The sequence below is a fragment of the Melozone crissalis genome, unplaced genomic scaffold (assembly GCF_028551555.1).
Source record: "Melozone crissalis strain CALT ecotype California unplaced genomic scaffold, PUWL_Pcris_2 ptg000008l_1, whole genome shotgun sequence".
In the NCBI taxonomy this organism is placed as follows: domain Eukaryota; kingdom Metazoa; phylum Chordata; class Aves; order Passeriformes; family Passerellidae; genus Melozone; species Melozone crissalis.
The window spans coordinates 9586142-9602377 of record NW_026535786.1 but is presented as its reverse complement, the minus strand read 5'-3'; the positions used below and the strand labels follow the sequence as shown (position 1 = coordinate 9602377).

Sequence of the window (16236 nt, the reverse complement as noted above, 5' to 3'; positions counted from 1 at the left end):
TATACCTTCTGTTGAGGTTCCTCAACGTTAGTTGCAATCACTCTTACAAATCAAGATACTTAACTTGAGAGATGCAATACAATCCCAGCTTGAGGTGACATATCTGTAGACCACACTTAGTGGCACACACCCTATGCTGATAATTTGAGAATAGAAACCTCATAAATCATCGCTACCTCTGTATAATTCTTCATCCTAACTTAAGTAGAACAAGTTTTATTACTTCCACTGCATTTAATCAAGAGCAGTCATTAAAACCCTTCCTATCGATCTGAACCTTTGCATTCCCTCACTCCAGTAACCTACATACCAGACAAACATTTATGCTAGCAGGTGCTCATTTTGAATTCTGAATCTCTATCCAGTACCTGTGATCTTCAGAATGCCAATGAAGGACAACAATTTGCAACATAAAAGTGTTTGGTTATAATCTGAGTCACTGTTGTCAGTTTTCTTGGACCCTGATGACCTTGGAAGCAACAAGTATCAGGGCAAATATCACACCAGACCAATTTTCTGACACTGCTGTGATGATGATGTCAGCCTGTAGACTACCAAAACAGGTTGATGGGGAGCTGGTACCCAAGAGATGCTGGCAGTGTCCCTCCATGAAAAGCATTAAGTCAGAGCTGGAGGGACCTGAGAGACCACTTGAGATGTAAGTGCTGAAATAAATACCCACACAAATGTGAAGATTGGGTATTTTCAGTGCCAACCTATTAACTGCTCTGTGTGGGAAAGCTGAAAGTAAGCAGTTCATGACTGGGTGAAGCTCAACAGAGTTCAAACCTACGTGTTGACAGCCACCTCTAGGATCAGGGTCACTACTTCTGAAAGGCACCATTCAGGGCAGACACTGAGTGATCTAGGAATTTGACACCCCAGTTACCCTGCTACAAGAAATGATTTTCAGGGATGATCAGCCCTGACAGACAGGAATATACTTTAACCAAAATCCTGAGATGCAGTCACAGAAGTGAACTACTATGTTTTGTTTCCCAGTTCCTGTTTCTTGATAATGATTGCAGCGATAAAGAATTTCTTGATTTTATAACCAATCTATATTCAACCTGATTGCTTATATTGCAAATCACTCTAACAGCCATCTCTAGATGGTATGATTTTCCTCAGTTCTTCTGAAGTCTCTAATATTCACACTACAGATCACAAAATTTTAGTTTCCTTCTCTTTTGTCTCTGTCAAAGGAAGATCTGTCACTGCTCTTTAGGAGATACTTGTGCACAATGTCAATCACTTCATCTAGAAAAGCTGAATGGATGCCTTTCACTCCCTGAAATAAGGAAAGTGAGCAAACATGGAACTGCTCATATATGTTGGAAGAGAAGCATCTTGCCATACTGGCTGGCACGAAATTGTAGCCGAAGACACAGTCAGCAGAACTACATCAGCCACAAAAGTCTTAAAGTATCTACTTCATTAAAAAATTTTCATTATTCTGTGTCTTGCTGCCCTTCCATGTCTTAAAATGGCCAAGTGGCTTATGCTTCACCACTTACTGAATCAACTCCAAAATTCACTTACCCGCCTTCAAAAGGATTGTCCCCTGGGATGACGTGAGTGCTGTCCTTGCCAATCAGGAACTTGATTCGATCATAGAAGGAATGCAAGCTCTGCTGGGAGACGGGGGCTTGTGTCTCCTGGATGATATCCAGGGGGTCCGGGGAGCCCAGGCACAGAGCATTAACGTGGCACAGCGGCTGCAAGCAGCAGTCTGGGTCCATGCAATCCACCAGGCCATCTACAGAAGGGTAAGGAACATTTTAGAGCAATGGAAACATGGAGTGCTGCAGACTTCAGGTTGTAAGAACTCCTTCCAATGCAGACAACAGAGAAATAGGGATTTTCATTAACATTGAGTAAGGCATGTTCTCTTAAAGTCACAATAAGAAACTCAAAATACACATGAATACATAACATAAATATGCAGTAGTAAGTAATACCTGAAAACTCATATATGAGACTGAGCTCTCAAAAAAGCATATTTTAGATTAATCCTAGGATGTGCCATTCCACAACTCAGTCACTTTGATAACAAACTCCAGAGCCCCCAAAGATTGTTGTGGGGTTTTTTGCCAAAATACACAACTTCTGTAACCCTCTTCTAATAATTGCATCACACCAAAGCTACCAGGTTTGCTTTCAGCAGGACTAAATAGTGAATAAAGCCATGGTATCTACCATGGTTGCAGAGAGATCTATACATGTAAGTTAGTAAAATAGAGTAGAAAGGAAAGGATATTTTGCTGGGAAGGTTTGATCTCTGTTGACCTTGGTCACATTGATTTGACACCAACACAGAGTAACAGATGACCTCAAACTCTCAGGATATAAAACTTGCACTTTCAGCACCATTAAATTAATAGTAACAACAATAACAGCAGTGGACACACATGAAAAGGTTTGCTGAGTGTACTCCAGTAAAATAAGGGTTTGCATACCTGTCGAGCCATGAAATGCAGACAGTAGCACTCCCCCTCCCACCGCCATAGCAACATGCCCCATTCATCTGGAGATGCCACTGCTCATTGCAAACAGCACAGTAAAAAGCAGTGACAGGAAAAGAAATGCCAAAAAAAGCTCAAAAGAGGTTTGATGAAGCGTCACATTTAGCAATAAAAGTTGTTAGCATGTAGTAGAGACAGATCTTTAAATCAGATAAGGGAACTGGATGTTTTTGTTCTGGGGTAATGGGATATGGAGCCCTTAACTTCCAACTCATCAGTTCAAGCAAGACAGTTTGACAGGGAATGAAAATTACTACCATGTGATGGCTGTTCCCAGACCTATGTGAAATGAGTGGTTGGTCTCTGTGCAGCTGCTGAGAGCTCCATATGTCACAGACACCACCTTTACAGCAAGCATCCTACTAACAACTCCAGCAGAGAGGCTAGAAATGAAGGTGCCTGGAGAGCAACACTGTCCTGAGAGGCAGAGCCCTCCTGAAGTGGGATGAAAGCTTTAGTTTTCAGGATAATGGATTTTTTTACCTCAAAGAAACAGTAAATTAAAACAAGACATTTTGTTATTATTACGATTTGTGAGCTTCCATTTTGTCCCATTTTTACCAGTATGAATTAGAAGTCGTTTCACTAATGTTATTGGTATTACTTTGTATTTACTGCAATATAAATAGGATGAAATCTCATCTTTCATTGTTCTAGTACTTAAGATGGCTCACAGATCATAGACTTGGATTCTGTTGAGTTATACCTGTTGCAATCTTGGAATAGTTTAGTGTTTAAAACATCACTGAATCACTGACATCATCTTTCATGTGGTTACTCACACACAGAAAGCTGAACAAGCCTGGTAGGGGCTCCCAGAGCTTCCAAGTAGGTCAAAGACAATGAGAGCCTGCTCTGTGCACACGTAGACACACACACAAACACAGACACACAGAGACACTGGGTCATTTCTACAAGCGCTCTGCACTTGCCATTAATGATAATGGGAGCACTATTAAGCCAGCAACAGTGCTTTGAAAAATCCCATCTGTTACCCATAACTCTGTCTGTCCTAACATCTCTACATCTTTATAACTCCTCACAAAATTGCCACAAAAAATGTTCATCTTGGACACTAAACCTATCCATTGGCCTTTTCTCTTGATGACTAGTGATAATGAAAAAGAACTAATTAGAATTTCTTTGCCCATTAAAAAAATTGCTTGCTGCAGATGATTAGATCAGTAGGATTCTGGAAGGTCAAATCTCAGATGGAGTTTGAGAGACCATTCACAGAACACAGACTGGCTTAGATGCAACAGGCTTAGTCACAACTACCTACTAAAAAAAAAAAGAAAAACAAACAACAAACCAGCCTTGTTACTATAATGACTACAGTTTCAAGCAAGATAAAATGTCATTTTCTCCCACCCATTAATAATGTTTTCTAAGGCTACAGACACTTGGCTGAAAGGATGGCAAACCAGCAGTACCATACCTCTTCATTAACCTGTCTTTTTTCTAGGCATCAGAAATGTGTTTTGAGGCCCGAAGTTGCAAGACAGCAAGAAAATGTTATCTTTGCAGGAAACTGTAGATAAATGTTTGAAGAATAGATGCAGAGGACAATGTTTTGAACAGGTGAGAATGATGAGGACTCATCTGCAGATAAGACTTTCAACTAATGTGTTTTGGACCTAAATGGAATAAACTGAGGAAAACTACACCAGAAAGGTTTGTCACTGATGTCGTAAATTCATGAAGGCACTTGAGGGCTGAAATGGCATTTAGCTACTCAACTCCCTCTAATACTAAAAGCAGTTGCAGGACAAAGCATTTCTTTAGCTTAGGAAAATGTAATGGTTATTTTTGTCTGGGTCATGCAGAACAGCATGAGTTAATCTACAAGATCATAAGTAGTGATGTCTCCATGTGCTTACTGTTTCCTTGGGGTTTTTTATCGTATGGTCCAAAAGTTATCCAAGTGGTACCCTACAGTGACTTGTCAGCAGATACAACGACAGTGTACACAGCTATGACTTTTCATGCCCTGAGATCTCTCACTGGATCCATCAGAAGAGTGAGGATAAAGCGACATTTGCGAGAAGCACCTGACCCATGACTCTGGCATTAACCGTCCAATTCAACAAAACAATATGAAGTTGTAATTCAAAACACCTTTGAAATCCATAAAGCATAAAGGTGAATTTTCATTAGAGATCACTGCAAATTTTTCAGACAGGTAACAGAGGAAGGTGAACATGGGGTCAATGCCGTCTGCACCCCAAGTTTAGCAGCAGCAAAGCCACAGAGACCCATCCCCTGCATGTAGATTCCTAACTCCAGTAGCTCCCAGAGCACAGGTAGGCTGCAAGTAAGTTCTTAGTTATGGACGCCTTTATAGAGCCCTTGGTTTTAAAAAGCGACAGCTTCCTTAATTAAGTATAACTGTAATATGACCATGGCACTTCAGAGCAGAGAACAAATGTGTTGCTGAATTATCTCTGCGAGAAGTTTAAAGTCTTGCATAAGGGGATTACTGCAATTCATATGTTTTAAGGCTACTATGATCAGCTTGTCTGACCTCTTATACCCATAGGCTGTGATTTTTTTCCCACCCAGAACTGGATTAAAGCATGTGTTTTAGAAAAATATCTCATATACCAAAGAGAGCTGATTACAGTGAGTCAACCACTTCCTTCAATAAACTTCTGAAATGCTTAATTACTGCTAGGGAACTGTGTCATATTTCAAGGTTGGATTTGTCTAACTCCAGTATCCCACAACTGGTCTTGTCTGACCTTTGTCCATAAAGTTACCATAGTTCCTTCTGCCCTGCTGCTCTGATGTCTTTTCCATGTGCAAGTACCTCCACACAGAACAACAATCCATTTCAAATCTTTTCTCTGAACAGCTAAGGAAGAACAAAATTTCCAGTTTAAGGTTTGTTTCCCATCCACCGGATGTTTTGGTGTATGACATCCTTTGATCTCTTTCCAGTAATTTCACATCTTTTATGTGTGGACACCAACACTGGACACAGCAATGTGTCAGCAATATTGGGTGCAGAAAAGAGACCACTTCCTCTTCCCCAAAGAATTTTTGGGCTTCTATACTCCTAAGGTTCACAAAGGTGAAGGTGCAAAAGCCTTGCACTGAGAACTCATGTTGAGACAATTACCTCCAGTGACCTCAAAATCTTGTTCTGAGTCATTGCTTCTCAAGAATCTCTCAACTCTCCAGTATAACATCCTTTATTTGTTCCCAGGGCTGTTTTGCATTTTGCTGCATTATGATATATTTTGCTTGTGACCTTGCAGTGATGTGAGTCAGATCACTCTGTGTCAAAATGATCTGGGTACATTATTTACCACCATACTGAGCTTTAGGTGACCTAAAAATTTTACCAGGAGAGAAGTAAACTACATTCTAAGACAATAATGAAAATGCTGAGTAGGGCTGGATACAACAACCAATTCCAAGGGATCCCTACAGAAACATCTTCAATCATGGATGCCTTCTAATTAACAAATTAATTCAGAGATGTGTCACTAAGCCAGATTTTAAGACATCTCCTGTGTTCCTTCTGATTTCCAAGCAACAGGAATTTTTACACCTTTGAGACTGTTTATGCATTCTATATACACATATATATCCTTTGACAGTCCTGCTGAAACCAAACCCAAACTCTTTTGTCTCACTTCCTTTGCATGAAGCCTGAAATAAATACCTTTTTGCAATCTCAGAGTTACCATGGGGTGAATCAAACCACTGTTGTTGTGAAAAGGGAGCCACTGGCAAGACATTGTCACATCTGGTAAATAATGTGTTCAGTGGTTTGCATCTTTCACTAAGATTCAAGTAATCAGAGAATAAAGCAGAGTGGATGGCACCTTTTCAGGTCATCTTGTGAGCCCTGGCTCATTCCCTTCAGAGAGGGACATGAAAGAAAATGAATTGGGCTCAGCAGAAACCCTTTCTTTTCTGCCATTGAGGATAAAGCAGCTCCAATTTATTCAGCCAACAATGTATTTTAGGGGACCAAGACCATTTTTATCAGGTAATCTTCACTCTTTATATCACTATACAGTGAGTTTTATTTTGGGATGACTTATCTAGCTCGTATCTTGTGGGTGGAGTTGCAATTTTTTTTTAGAATGAAGCTCTGACTCCCTTAAAGACTGCAAATCCACCAATCCCATTAGTGAGCTCTTCAAACTACTACTTTAGACTGTAAACTCCCTGGGAGTAGAGACTGTCTTTTTATTTTCTGTTCACAAAACATCTGTTCCAGTCTCAAAGGGCTCTGAAGTGTCAGCACAAGCCAATGAAATAACCACAATTCTCGTTAAAGTTTTGTATCTGCAATGTATGCTCAGCTTTTTCTCCATGGGAGCATTGTTTCATGGAATGGGCTGAACACCAAAGGTATCTGTGTCTTCTTGGAGCAGGACCTCAGCCTAATGAGTGTAACATTTGCATAATGCCAGCTGGAGAACAACTGATTTTAACTGACTTTAAACACTCACTTTGACTATCAAGACAGCAACACTAAATAATAACAGATGGAAATGCTGACCTCACTAAAGAATTTCACAAGATACTCCTTATCATCATCGCCTTCCACAAATAGTCACCTGGATACCAAATTTAAGGGGAGCTAAAATTACTTGGCTTTCAAACACTGCTCATGATCCATCACTTTCTGAAAACCATGTCCTTTATGACGTTTGTCTGTATGATGAATGCAAAAAAAAAATCCACCCAAACCAACCAGATATTTTAAAATTCCTGCAAAATAATTACTCTTCAGCAGTAATGGAGCTACTTGCTGTCCCTGCTCTCCTTGAGTAGCTGCTGCACTTGCTGGCTGCAAAGTGCTCACAAATCCCACAGCAGTCTCATTTCTCCTTCGTGTCCCGTGCAGTCAGCTTCCAAGTTCCTCACTCACTGCCATGCAGCACCCAAAAGGTGTCAAGGATTAGAGCTTTGTACAGAAGCAAAGGCCTGATTTTGAGACACTGCTTCTGCAGTAAACAAGATCAGCTAAGAGCTGATCTTGAGAGCTAATAAAATTTCAAATTAGCTGTGACTTTTCATGGCCCTACAATTGTGGTGGCTGATTTAATGGGCAGTGTCTTAACTGGCTGAGACTGAATAATTGAGCATTTCTACAGAGTTATGGATGCTGCAACAAAAATCATTCATGATAACATCACCAACAGAATGCAAATAACCTGCAGCCAGAGGTGTTATTATCTGTTTAAGCAGACTGACAGGTGCTGCATGTGGAGTGTCAGGCTGGAACAGGCAGGCCATGGGTAGGGATGGACCTGTTTGTACACAGAGAGCATTCTGTGAACTGTGACGCACTCTGGGAGCCCCAGGCAGACAGGCAGGCAGAGGGAGGTGAGCTTAAGGAGCCTGATTAGGGTGAATCTGGGACAGCACACATGACAAACTCAAGGACTGCTCCTGCTAAAGACCATGACACTTTTTGTCATTGACTGCAATGGGATGAGCCTCTATGAGAAACTGTATTAGGCAAAGCAAAACTAGCAAATAAAAACAACAATAAAACCGCATTGTCTCCCATGGGAGAATTTCCACTGGCAACAAAAGAATAAAATGCACTGATTATACAAATAATCGTGTCTTTTACCTCATCCAGTTCTTATCTTTCAGTTCCTTTTCTGTGCCATTCATCAGGCAACATTATCACTTTTTGTGGGGACACTGTCTTGTCCTGTGATGCCTTTGGATGAATTATTGGGAGAGTTTGGGTGGGAAGGGTTTTAAATGTAAATGCTCAAAGGTAAAGATAACGAGTGTCTTAGTCTTACCCTTGAGCAAATCAGGTTTTACTCTTTCAGTTCTAATCTAAACTGGTTTAAAGGAAGGCTCTAAAGGAATGGCTCAGTACTTGCACAAACAAGTTATTGTTCATGTGGATGTTTGTGCTGATAAAGGTTTTACACAAATAATGATGTTCTGATCCAATTCCTGAGCTGAGGACTGACACTCCATTTACTTGAATTGGATTTGGGGAATAAATGGATTTTACTCCAGTGCTTTGCAAAGATAAATTTTACTTATTCAACAAGAGTTGCAGCTTTTGGTTCCCCTTTAAGGAGACAAAGGAAAACAAAACACAACTGTAAGGAACAATGGCAATATGACTGTTAGCTCCCTGTGTCCACGTTAGCTATTCATATTCTCTTTGCTCCTTCTATCCCACCTGCTCTGTTTTGATTTCACCTGAATAAGCTTCTCACTGCTTGTATCTGGGCTAAATTAGATTGCTGGCTGCCTGGGAAAGGAATTGCCCTCATATCTTTCTCTAACTGTTCAGCACTTGTTTGCAAATTTGAACTAACACAGTCATAGGTAATAGCAGTCAAGTGTTTGAATTACAGGACTCCTTGGGCTCTTGTGCAGAACCTCTGTGGGGGTAGTCACTACAGAAACACTCTGCAAAATGTTCATCCTAATCCAGAGCTACATTCTTTACAAAAACATCTGAATAGAAACAGAAAGGAAGTGGAAGGAGGAAATGACAGAAAACACATGATAATCACCACTGTCTGGCATAAACCAGAGCTGCAATAATGTGTTTAGAATCTACAAGTTGACAGCATCCCGCAGCTCATCACTGATCTGGAGAATACAGTTGATGCAGCTGGTTTCATGGGCTTCTTCCTTTCTCCAAGCAGATTTTTAACAGCCAGCAAAGCAGCATATAAACCAAGCAACCTAGGATTTGAAGGAATTGCATGAATCTGAGCAAGGCGTGTGAGGGCCTTTTCTAGCTTAGGGGAGACTGTGTCCTGGGGTGCATCAGCCACAGCATCATCAGCTGGGTGAGGGAGGGGATTGTCCTGTTCTGCTCTGCACTGGGACGGCCTCACCTCAAGGCCTGTGGGCAGCTTTGGGCACCGCAATATAAGAAAGGTATTAAGCCATTAAGTGTACAAAGGTGGGCTGTGAGGAATGTGAAGGCTCTGGATGGGAAGCTGTATGAGATGTGGCTGAGGTCACTTGGCTTGTTCAGCCTGGAGGGGACTGAGGCAAGACCTCATCATGGTTTGAAGTTTCCTCTCAAAGGGAAGAGGAGGGGCAGGCACTGATATCCTCTCTGTGGTGACCAGTGACAGGACCAGGTGACCAGTGACAATGGCATGAAGGTGTGTCAGGGAAAGTTTAGGATGCCTATTAGGAAAGGGTTCTTCACCCAGAGGGTAGCTGGGTACTGGAACAGGCTCCCCAGGGAAGTGGTCACAGCACTAAACCTGACAGAGCTGAGTTTGTTCTGTGCAGAGCCCAGGAGCTGGGATTTGATATTCTATGATTCTGTGACTAGCATTTGGACAGGGCAGTAAGTACAAGTTGGTTAACTTGATCGACTGTCATGCAATAGTGTACCTGAAACTGCCTCCTTCAGGAGCCAAAGCACATCTTAAAAGTGATTCCTCTGAGCAAAAGTAACTCAGAACTTATAAATGTTTTTGGTGGGAACAGTGGTTTCACACCCTCAGCAGCTGAGAGATCCTTGTCACCAAGGTCTCTCACTTTCCTGGCAAGTGCTGAAAGTGTTAAGCTACTGTTGAAAAGTTCACCCTAACATATTCTGACTGAATTCAAGCCAATTTAAGCAATAATTTGAAAACAGCTTGGAAAGTGGTCTCAGATAACTCAGATATTGGCATGTTTCTCAAATCCTGGTCAAGAGGAAAGTGGCCATGCAGTCTATGCAATGTTAAGCATAGTCAGTAAAAACCTTAGGATTCTAAGGGGTCTTTCTGTCTCACAGAAGTTGCAACAGTTTCCCTTAGATGCTAAAGTAGGTCTGGTAGAGCTTTCCTGAATTTCTGCTTTAAACACTGGTGCTCAAACTCTGTTTAAGCATCTTTTGAAGTGCAGAAATGCTATGTGATATTAGTGTCCAATCTGTTTTTTTCTGAAGCTGGTTCATGTCACCTTCTGTTACATTTTGTGTACCAGCAGTGCCTCCTTCCCATAACTTAGCTCTCTCATTTCAGCAGACAATGGTAGGTTTCCTTCAACACAGAGAGCATTTTCATAGCTTCTTTCTGAATCTATTAATCAAAGGCATTTCATTAAGGACTCCTTCAAAGTACAAGGATCTCTCCCAAGGTGTCAAGACAAGACACTGCTAGACCCCCCAGTTCACAACACATAATCCTCTCCAATGGCATGATCAACACATGCTCCAGGATGCCGGAATGCCCTGGGTTAACACTGCCCTCCTGCCAACAACCAGCCACAAGAGACACCCATGTGTTACCATCCAACACAAAATCAGCAAAGAGCTGAAACCTGAAAATGTGAACTGGTCACTTTATCTGAGGACGAGTCAATTAACAATCACCATGAAACACAGGAAGAGAAGCTGGGTGATTTCTAACAAATTATACCAGCTACCTGATCTTTTAAGTACAGCAGACTTTCTAATCCTTTTAGCAGTGCTTTGTGCTTCTTCCAAGATGACCCTGTTTTTTGACTGGATCTATCTGTGATGATAAATGATAATTTATGATAGCTGTTTTCCCAGGTGCATTCAGATCTCAATATTTCCCTCCACAAATGTAGCCAGCACATTATTGTGTAATTTTTTATAGTTTTGAGGAAGCAGACAACTCACACACTATGCCCAGGAGACAATCTTCTCATCTATTAAAGCCCAGGGCATGAGGGCAAAAAGAAGAAAGGAAGTATCAGAAAGCACCTCTCTACTTTGTCTCGAGCTTAACCATTTGCAAAGACAAAGGTTTGCATTCTGGGGCTCTCCTGGATTCTTTACTGTTCCCGTTAAAACCCTGAGACTAACTTCAGGTGTAACCCCTACGCACTGCAAAGATCAGTGCAGACTTCTGCTGGCTCTCTAACACTATTTGGCATGTGGTGGACAGATGGTGAACACATGGGTGTTAAGAAGGCCAGAGTGCTGTGCCAAAGTTTCTCTTGCCAAAGATTTGAAATCTGTTGATCCAAAGCATTATGTAAGTCTCCACCTTACCACAAGCACTACCTGATCCTTGAATGGGGCAAGGCACTGTGGAGCTGCCAGTGGGCTGTGGTACAGTTAAACAAACAGCAATGATTTGCCTCAGAGAAACCATTCCCGAATTACACTGTCCCTGAAGTGACCTGCTCACCGCTCCAGGGTTGGGAGATTAGGGCAACTTTGAGTTGTTCTGGTCCAGGAGGACAAGTCAAGGAAAGCATACAAACGGCTCTACCTGCTAGCTTTTGGGAAGCATCTGGTGGAGCACAGACTGAACTTGCAAAGGCAAAATGGGGCCATGGGTACATTGGAACTCTCTGTTTGTCCTAGGCTAAATGAGACATAAACTGAGGGGAAGGAGCTTCGCTAATACAATTCTTGCAGAAAAGGAAACCAGGATGGTTTATTTTTCTCAGTCCCAAAGGAAAACTGTTGACCAGATGACAGCTGAGAAAAATGAAGTTTCTATACTTTTATGTAATGGTGTGCAATATATATTATGACAAGCCACCCTTATTTGACTGGGAAGGGTATCTATCTACCTAGCCATCTATCTACCTATCTAATCCCTTAACCACTAACACTCACCTTTGGAAGTATTTCAGTTGGGAAGAGGCAGTGGAGAACAGCAGACAACTGAACAGAAACTGCTAATGAACATGAAGGTTTAGATAATATTGTGAACACTGTCATTTCAGACATATTTTTCATATGAGAAAAATATTGTCTCTTGCCTTCCACAAGTAAGGTAGATTCAAGTTTGACAGAGTTCAGCAGCTGCACAGGAACTGGAATTGTTTAAAGCAGGAAATGAAGGATGGGTCGGTTCCAGTTCCTGGAAAACCAGCAAGCTTTACCCTACCTGGAAGACTTGGCTACTCTGGAGAAGCCCCAAACAACAACAATGACCCTCAAATAAAGGAACTGTGTTGAACTTTTAGACCAAACGAGCAATTTCATTTAACATCTGTAGTCCTCTCATGATTTCACCTCAGTGTGATCTTCTCTTCATGCAAACTCATTGAAATAGAGAACTGGACAATTCTGGCTCTCAACAGTTAGATGATTTCTCCAGAACAAGGACAGGTAACACAGCTTTGCTGTTCAACAGCATATTCATGAGATTAGTTAAGAATATCCTCTCTTCCCTTCAGTTTTTCCCGTACGCTATGTTCCAAGCAGAGGAGTCTACCAATGCAACAGAGCCCATATTTAGCCTATGGAATACCAGCCTCTTCTCAAGGTATTATCAAATGCCATTAACTCCACTTTTAGGACTTGTCACAGAAGATAATTTCCTTGATTTTTTAAACTTTCAAACTTATTCTTCAAGTACAAGACAGAACACTCAGTGTGGGGTGAGACATATAGGTATTACCTGTCACACCTACTCTTAGGTAGTGAGTGTTTGCAGCCATGAATTAGAGGTTATTTTCTGCTGAAGTGAGTCAAGAACCACTTTTCTCATCTTGTTTTAAAGAAACACCTCCTGCTTGTTGCAATACAGGTGGCCTCTTAGGTCAAATGTACAAAATCTTGGCCTTTTACCCAGATTGTTACAGCTCTGTCATTGCACAGTTTTTCCTGAACTGATACTGGATGATCACCTGCTCTCAGTTACTCGCTACAGCTTCTTTCAAGTTGATGGGCTTGGTTTTTAAAAGTGTAAACAAAGTGGACCTGGGTGTGAAACCTAAGTGCTAGCTTTGATAAATGACACTTTGTGGAGAGGGAACTGCATTCAGAAACAACTTTTTACTAGCCTTAACAAAGACTACATTTCACCAAGTTTCTTTGAGTGACTCCTGCTCAGCTTGTTATTGTTTATCTAAACAGCCTCCAAATTTAAGAGCCGAACACACCCTGTAATTTAGCACCCGTCTCCCTCAGGGTATGATTAGGCTGGGAGCTGATGAAAACGTTTCTGACTTCAGCTCTCATTATCCTGAGGAATTTCCGGCTGCAGAGATTTTGATTAGCAGACACTTGACACCACAGTGTAGGAACCAGGTATGAGCTCAAGCAGAATGAACGCCCGGTACTGTGAGCAGCCCCAATAACCTCTTTCTCACCACTCCTGATATCCATTTTGACTAGGTCAGTTGTTTGACTTCTAAAGCTTCATGGAAGGACTTCTACCTCCATTGCCAACATTCATAAGCAAATTCCATGTCTGGATCCCTTCCAGTGAACCAAAATAAACCACCTTTCTTCAGCCCTGAGCATGCATCACTCCAGTGTATGTGACAGAATTCCAAAAGGTGGAGAAGGCACAGTGCTCATTGAAGAGAGCCCTTAGCAGTAACACAGCCAAATCAAAGGCACAGTGTATGACTGATTATCTGTAATCTGTAATGCACACCATGTACATTTTCTTTTTTTTGAGTGTACCAAGAGTAAAGTCATCACCCATTTGTGGGCTCTGACACATGAACAAGCTGCCACAAGTACGTTACAACCTATCAGTTGCTCTGTTCTTGCTGTGCATGCCATTGCTCCACACAGATTCACCAAATGCCAGTTAGTAGTTGCTGTGCACCAACTTGTAAACCTGTCAATGCCTTTTGTCTCTCCTGTGTACATCTGCTGTCCTGCAGGCTTGCAAGGCAGCTCATTTCAAGGTGAGGGTAACTCAGGTAAAAAGGTTAACCCTTGATTCAGGAGATACAAAGAGATGCTGAGGGTCTTTTCCTGCTCTTTGTGATATCATACAGTTGTGATTTACATGGTATGTTGGGCTGGATTACTCCTTCTGTCTCTCTCTTACTAAAAACTTCACACGGCTTTTGCTGGTTATTTTTTTCCATGGAAACTGGGACTAACCTTTGGTCTATTTACCATACTTTTACACATCTGATGTGATGACCTTTATTGCTGCCCTGTGTCAGCTGTAAATAGAAAAGACAAGTCAGTGATATTCAGTTCCATATGAGGTAAAAAGCCATCTTTGTTTTATAGTGTGTACTCTTTGTATGGTACTCCAATTTTTCCATCTTTTCTAAAGAGCTAATTTGGTCCATTTGCCATGCCAGATGTGCAGAAGTATTTTAAATATTCAATCAGAATCACAGTTGCTGTGAAGCAGATAATCACAGACTTGGCTACTATTTTTTTTTAACTGTACTGTTCTTGTGAATATGATAAAACAGAGGCTTGCAAAACGCAGTCTCCACTTCACAGTCTGGGTCCTGGCCCAGACTTTTGGTTTACAAAGCCTTTTGCTGAGTGACAACAAAACAAATTATGCAGTCTCCCTTATGCCTTAAATTTAATATCTCATCTCCTGCTCTCTAATTCAAACCTTCACACTGCACCACAGTTTCCTTTGTAATGAGATAACTGAATATTAAGTTTGCATTACACAGAGCTATTATTCACATGCCTGACATCATTACATACGGAACAGTAATCAATAAAACATGGTTTGAAAGGGATTGGATGGCTTGTGGGCATGGGGATCAGTCACCCAAGTCTCTAAGTTTATGAAAAATATCCATCCAAAGTCAGTAGTGACCAACTGCAGAGCCTTGATGAAAGCCTCAGGCAGTGAGGGCAAAGTTTGAACAGTCAGGGATGTTCACTGTCTGAGGTGGTCCCATCGTGTCACTGCTGAGCCACTTGGCTGGGGTGGAGGGACTGGACAGGTGCACAGCCTCCGCCTGCTCTCTGCCCTATGGACTTGATTTGAAGACAAACAAATGTCCCTCTTCAGCCCTGGCACTGCAGATCCAAACCCATTTAATTTGAACTCCAATCCACTCTGGCTGAGTCAGCCTGGCAGATTTTGCTGTCTGCTCTCTACCAGCTGTCAAAAAACAATCTGCCCTGCAGAATCAAGCCCAGATGACTGTTCACTGTGAGAGGTTTATAGGCTCTGTGAAGCCTGACATATCACATGTGCTCGTGTCCTACCTCCATCGTTGTCTTTCCCATCACCGCATGCCGTCTCCATGGAAGTGTCACAGCCTGCTCCTCTCCAGCCCAGCTGGCAGACGCAGTGCCAGCCGTTCATGTCCAGAGTGCATCTGCCATTGCCATTGCACAAGCCAGGGCATCCCTCTGCAAGGCAAACAGCCACACATTCAAACACACTCAAAACACAAAGCAACACACCCTGGAAAGGGCCTCATTGAACAGCCCTTTCCCTTTGCCTTCAGTTGATTTCTCCACTCCCACTTGGTGTCTTCCCACCTGGAATGAACCCGCTTTGGTGTCAGGATGGTGGTGACTACTCAATGGGCAGCTGCTTCTGGCTCTCCCAGGAGGTCCTCACAGCACAACCACACTCACTGCACTGAGGAAATGGTGAGTTTCAGGGGGGCACTGAGAAATTCCTGCTTCATTGGTTGCAAAGGCAAGGCAGCACATTGCCCTCCAAGCCTCTCAAAACATTTGGTATGTGGAGACTAGTACTTGGGATTACCTAAATTGCATTTGGGATTAAAGTTCACAACACCCAGCAGAACAAAGCAGATGGCTTTCAATAACACTGAGATCTCAGACTGGTAAGCATTCAAAACCAGCTGGAAAGGGAAAGGTAGAAAATATTTTGAAGACATCCAGTTTCTTTCCTGTAGTAATTTTGGGAGAGATTCATCTCATCTGGTTCAAATTAATTTAAAACTGAGATACCTTCAACTCTCTGCAGTCAGCAGAGAAACAGACTGTCCCAGGGCAGAAGTCTCCTCATGGGGGTTTGATGCTCATGGTGATGAGCTAAAGCATGCTCTGGAAACATCCATTTCT

At 42.0% G+C, this 16236-nt stretch overlaps 1 protein-coding gene across 5 annotated transcripts in view; it reads right to left on the bottom strand.

Annotated features, from left to right (window-relative positions):
• Positions 1-16236, bottom strand: part of TENM4 (teneurin transmembrane protein 4) — a 590588-nt gene that overhangs the window by 92764 nt on the left and 481588 nt on the right. For all 5 annotated transcript variants that reach the window (XM_054270092.1, XM_054270093.1, XM_054270094.1 and 2 more), the window contains 2 exons: positions 15403-15549; positions 1543-1759 (listed from right to left, as the gene is read on the bottom strand). In XM_054270092.1, coding sequence (XP_054126067.1) covers positions 1543-1759; positions 15403-15549 — 364 coding nt within the window. The remainder of the gene's footprint in view (positions 1-1542; positions 1760-15402; positions 15550-16236) is intronic.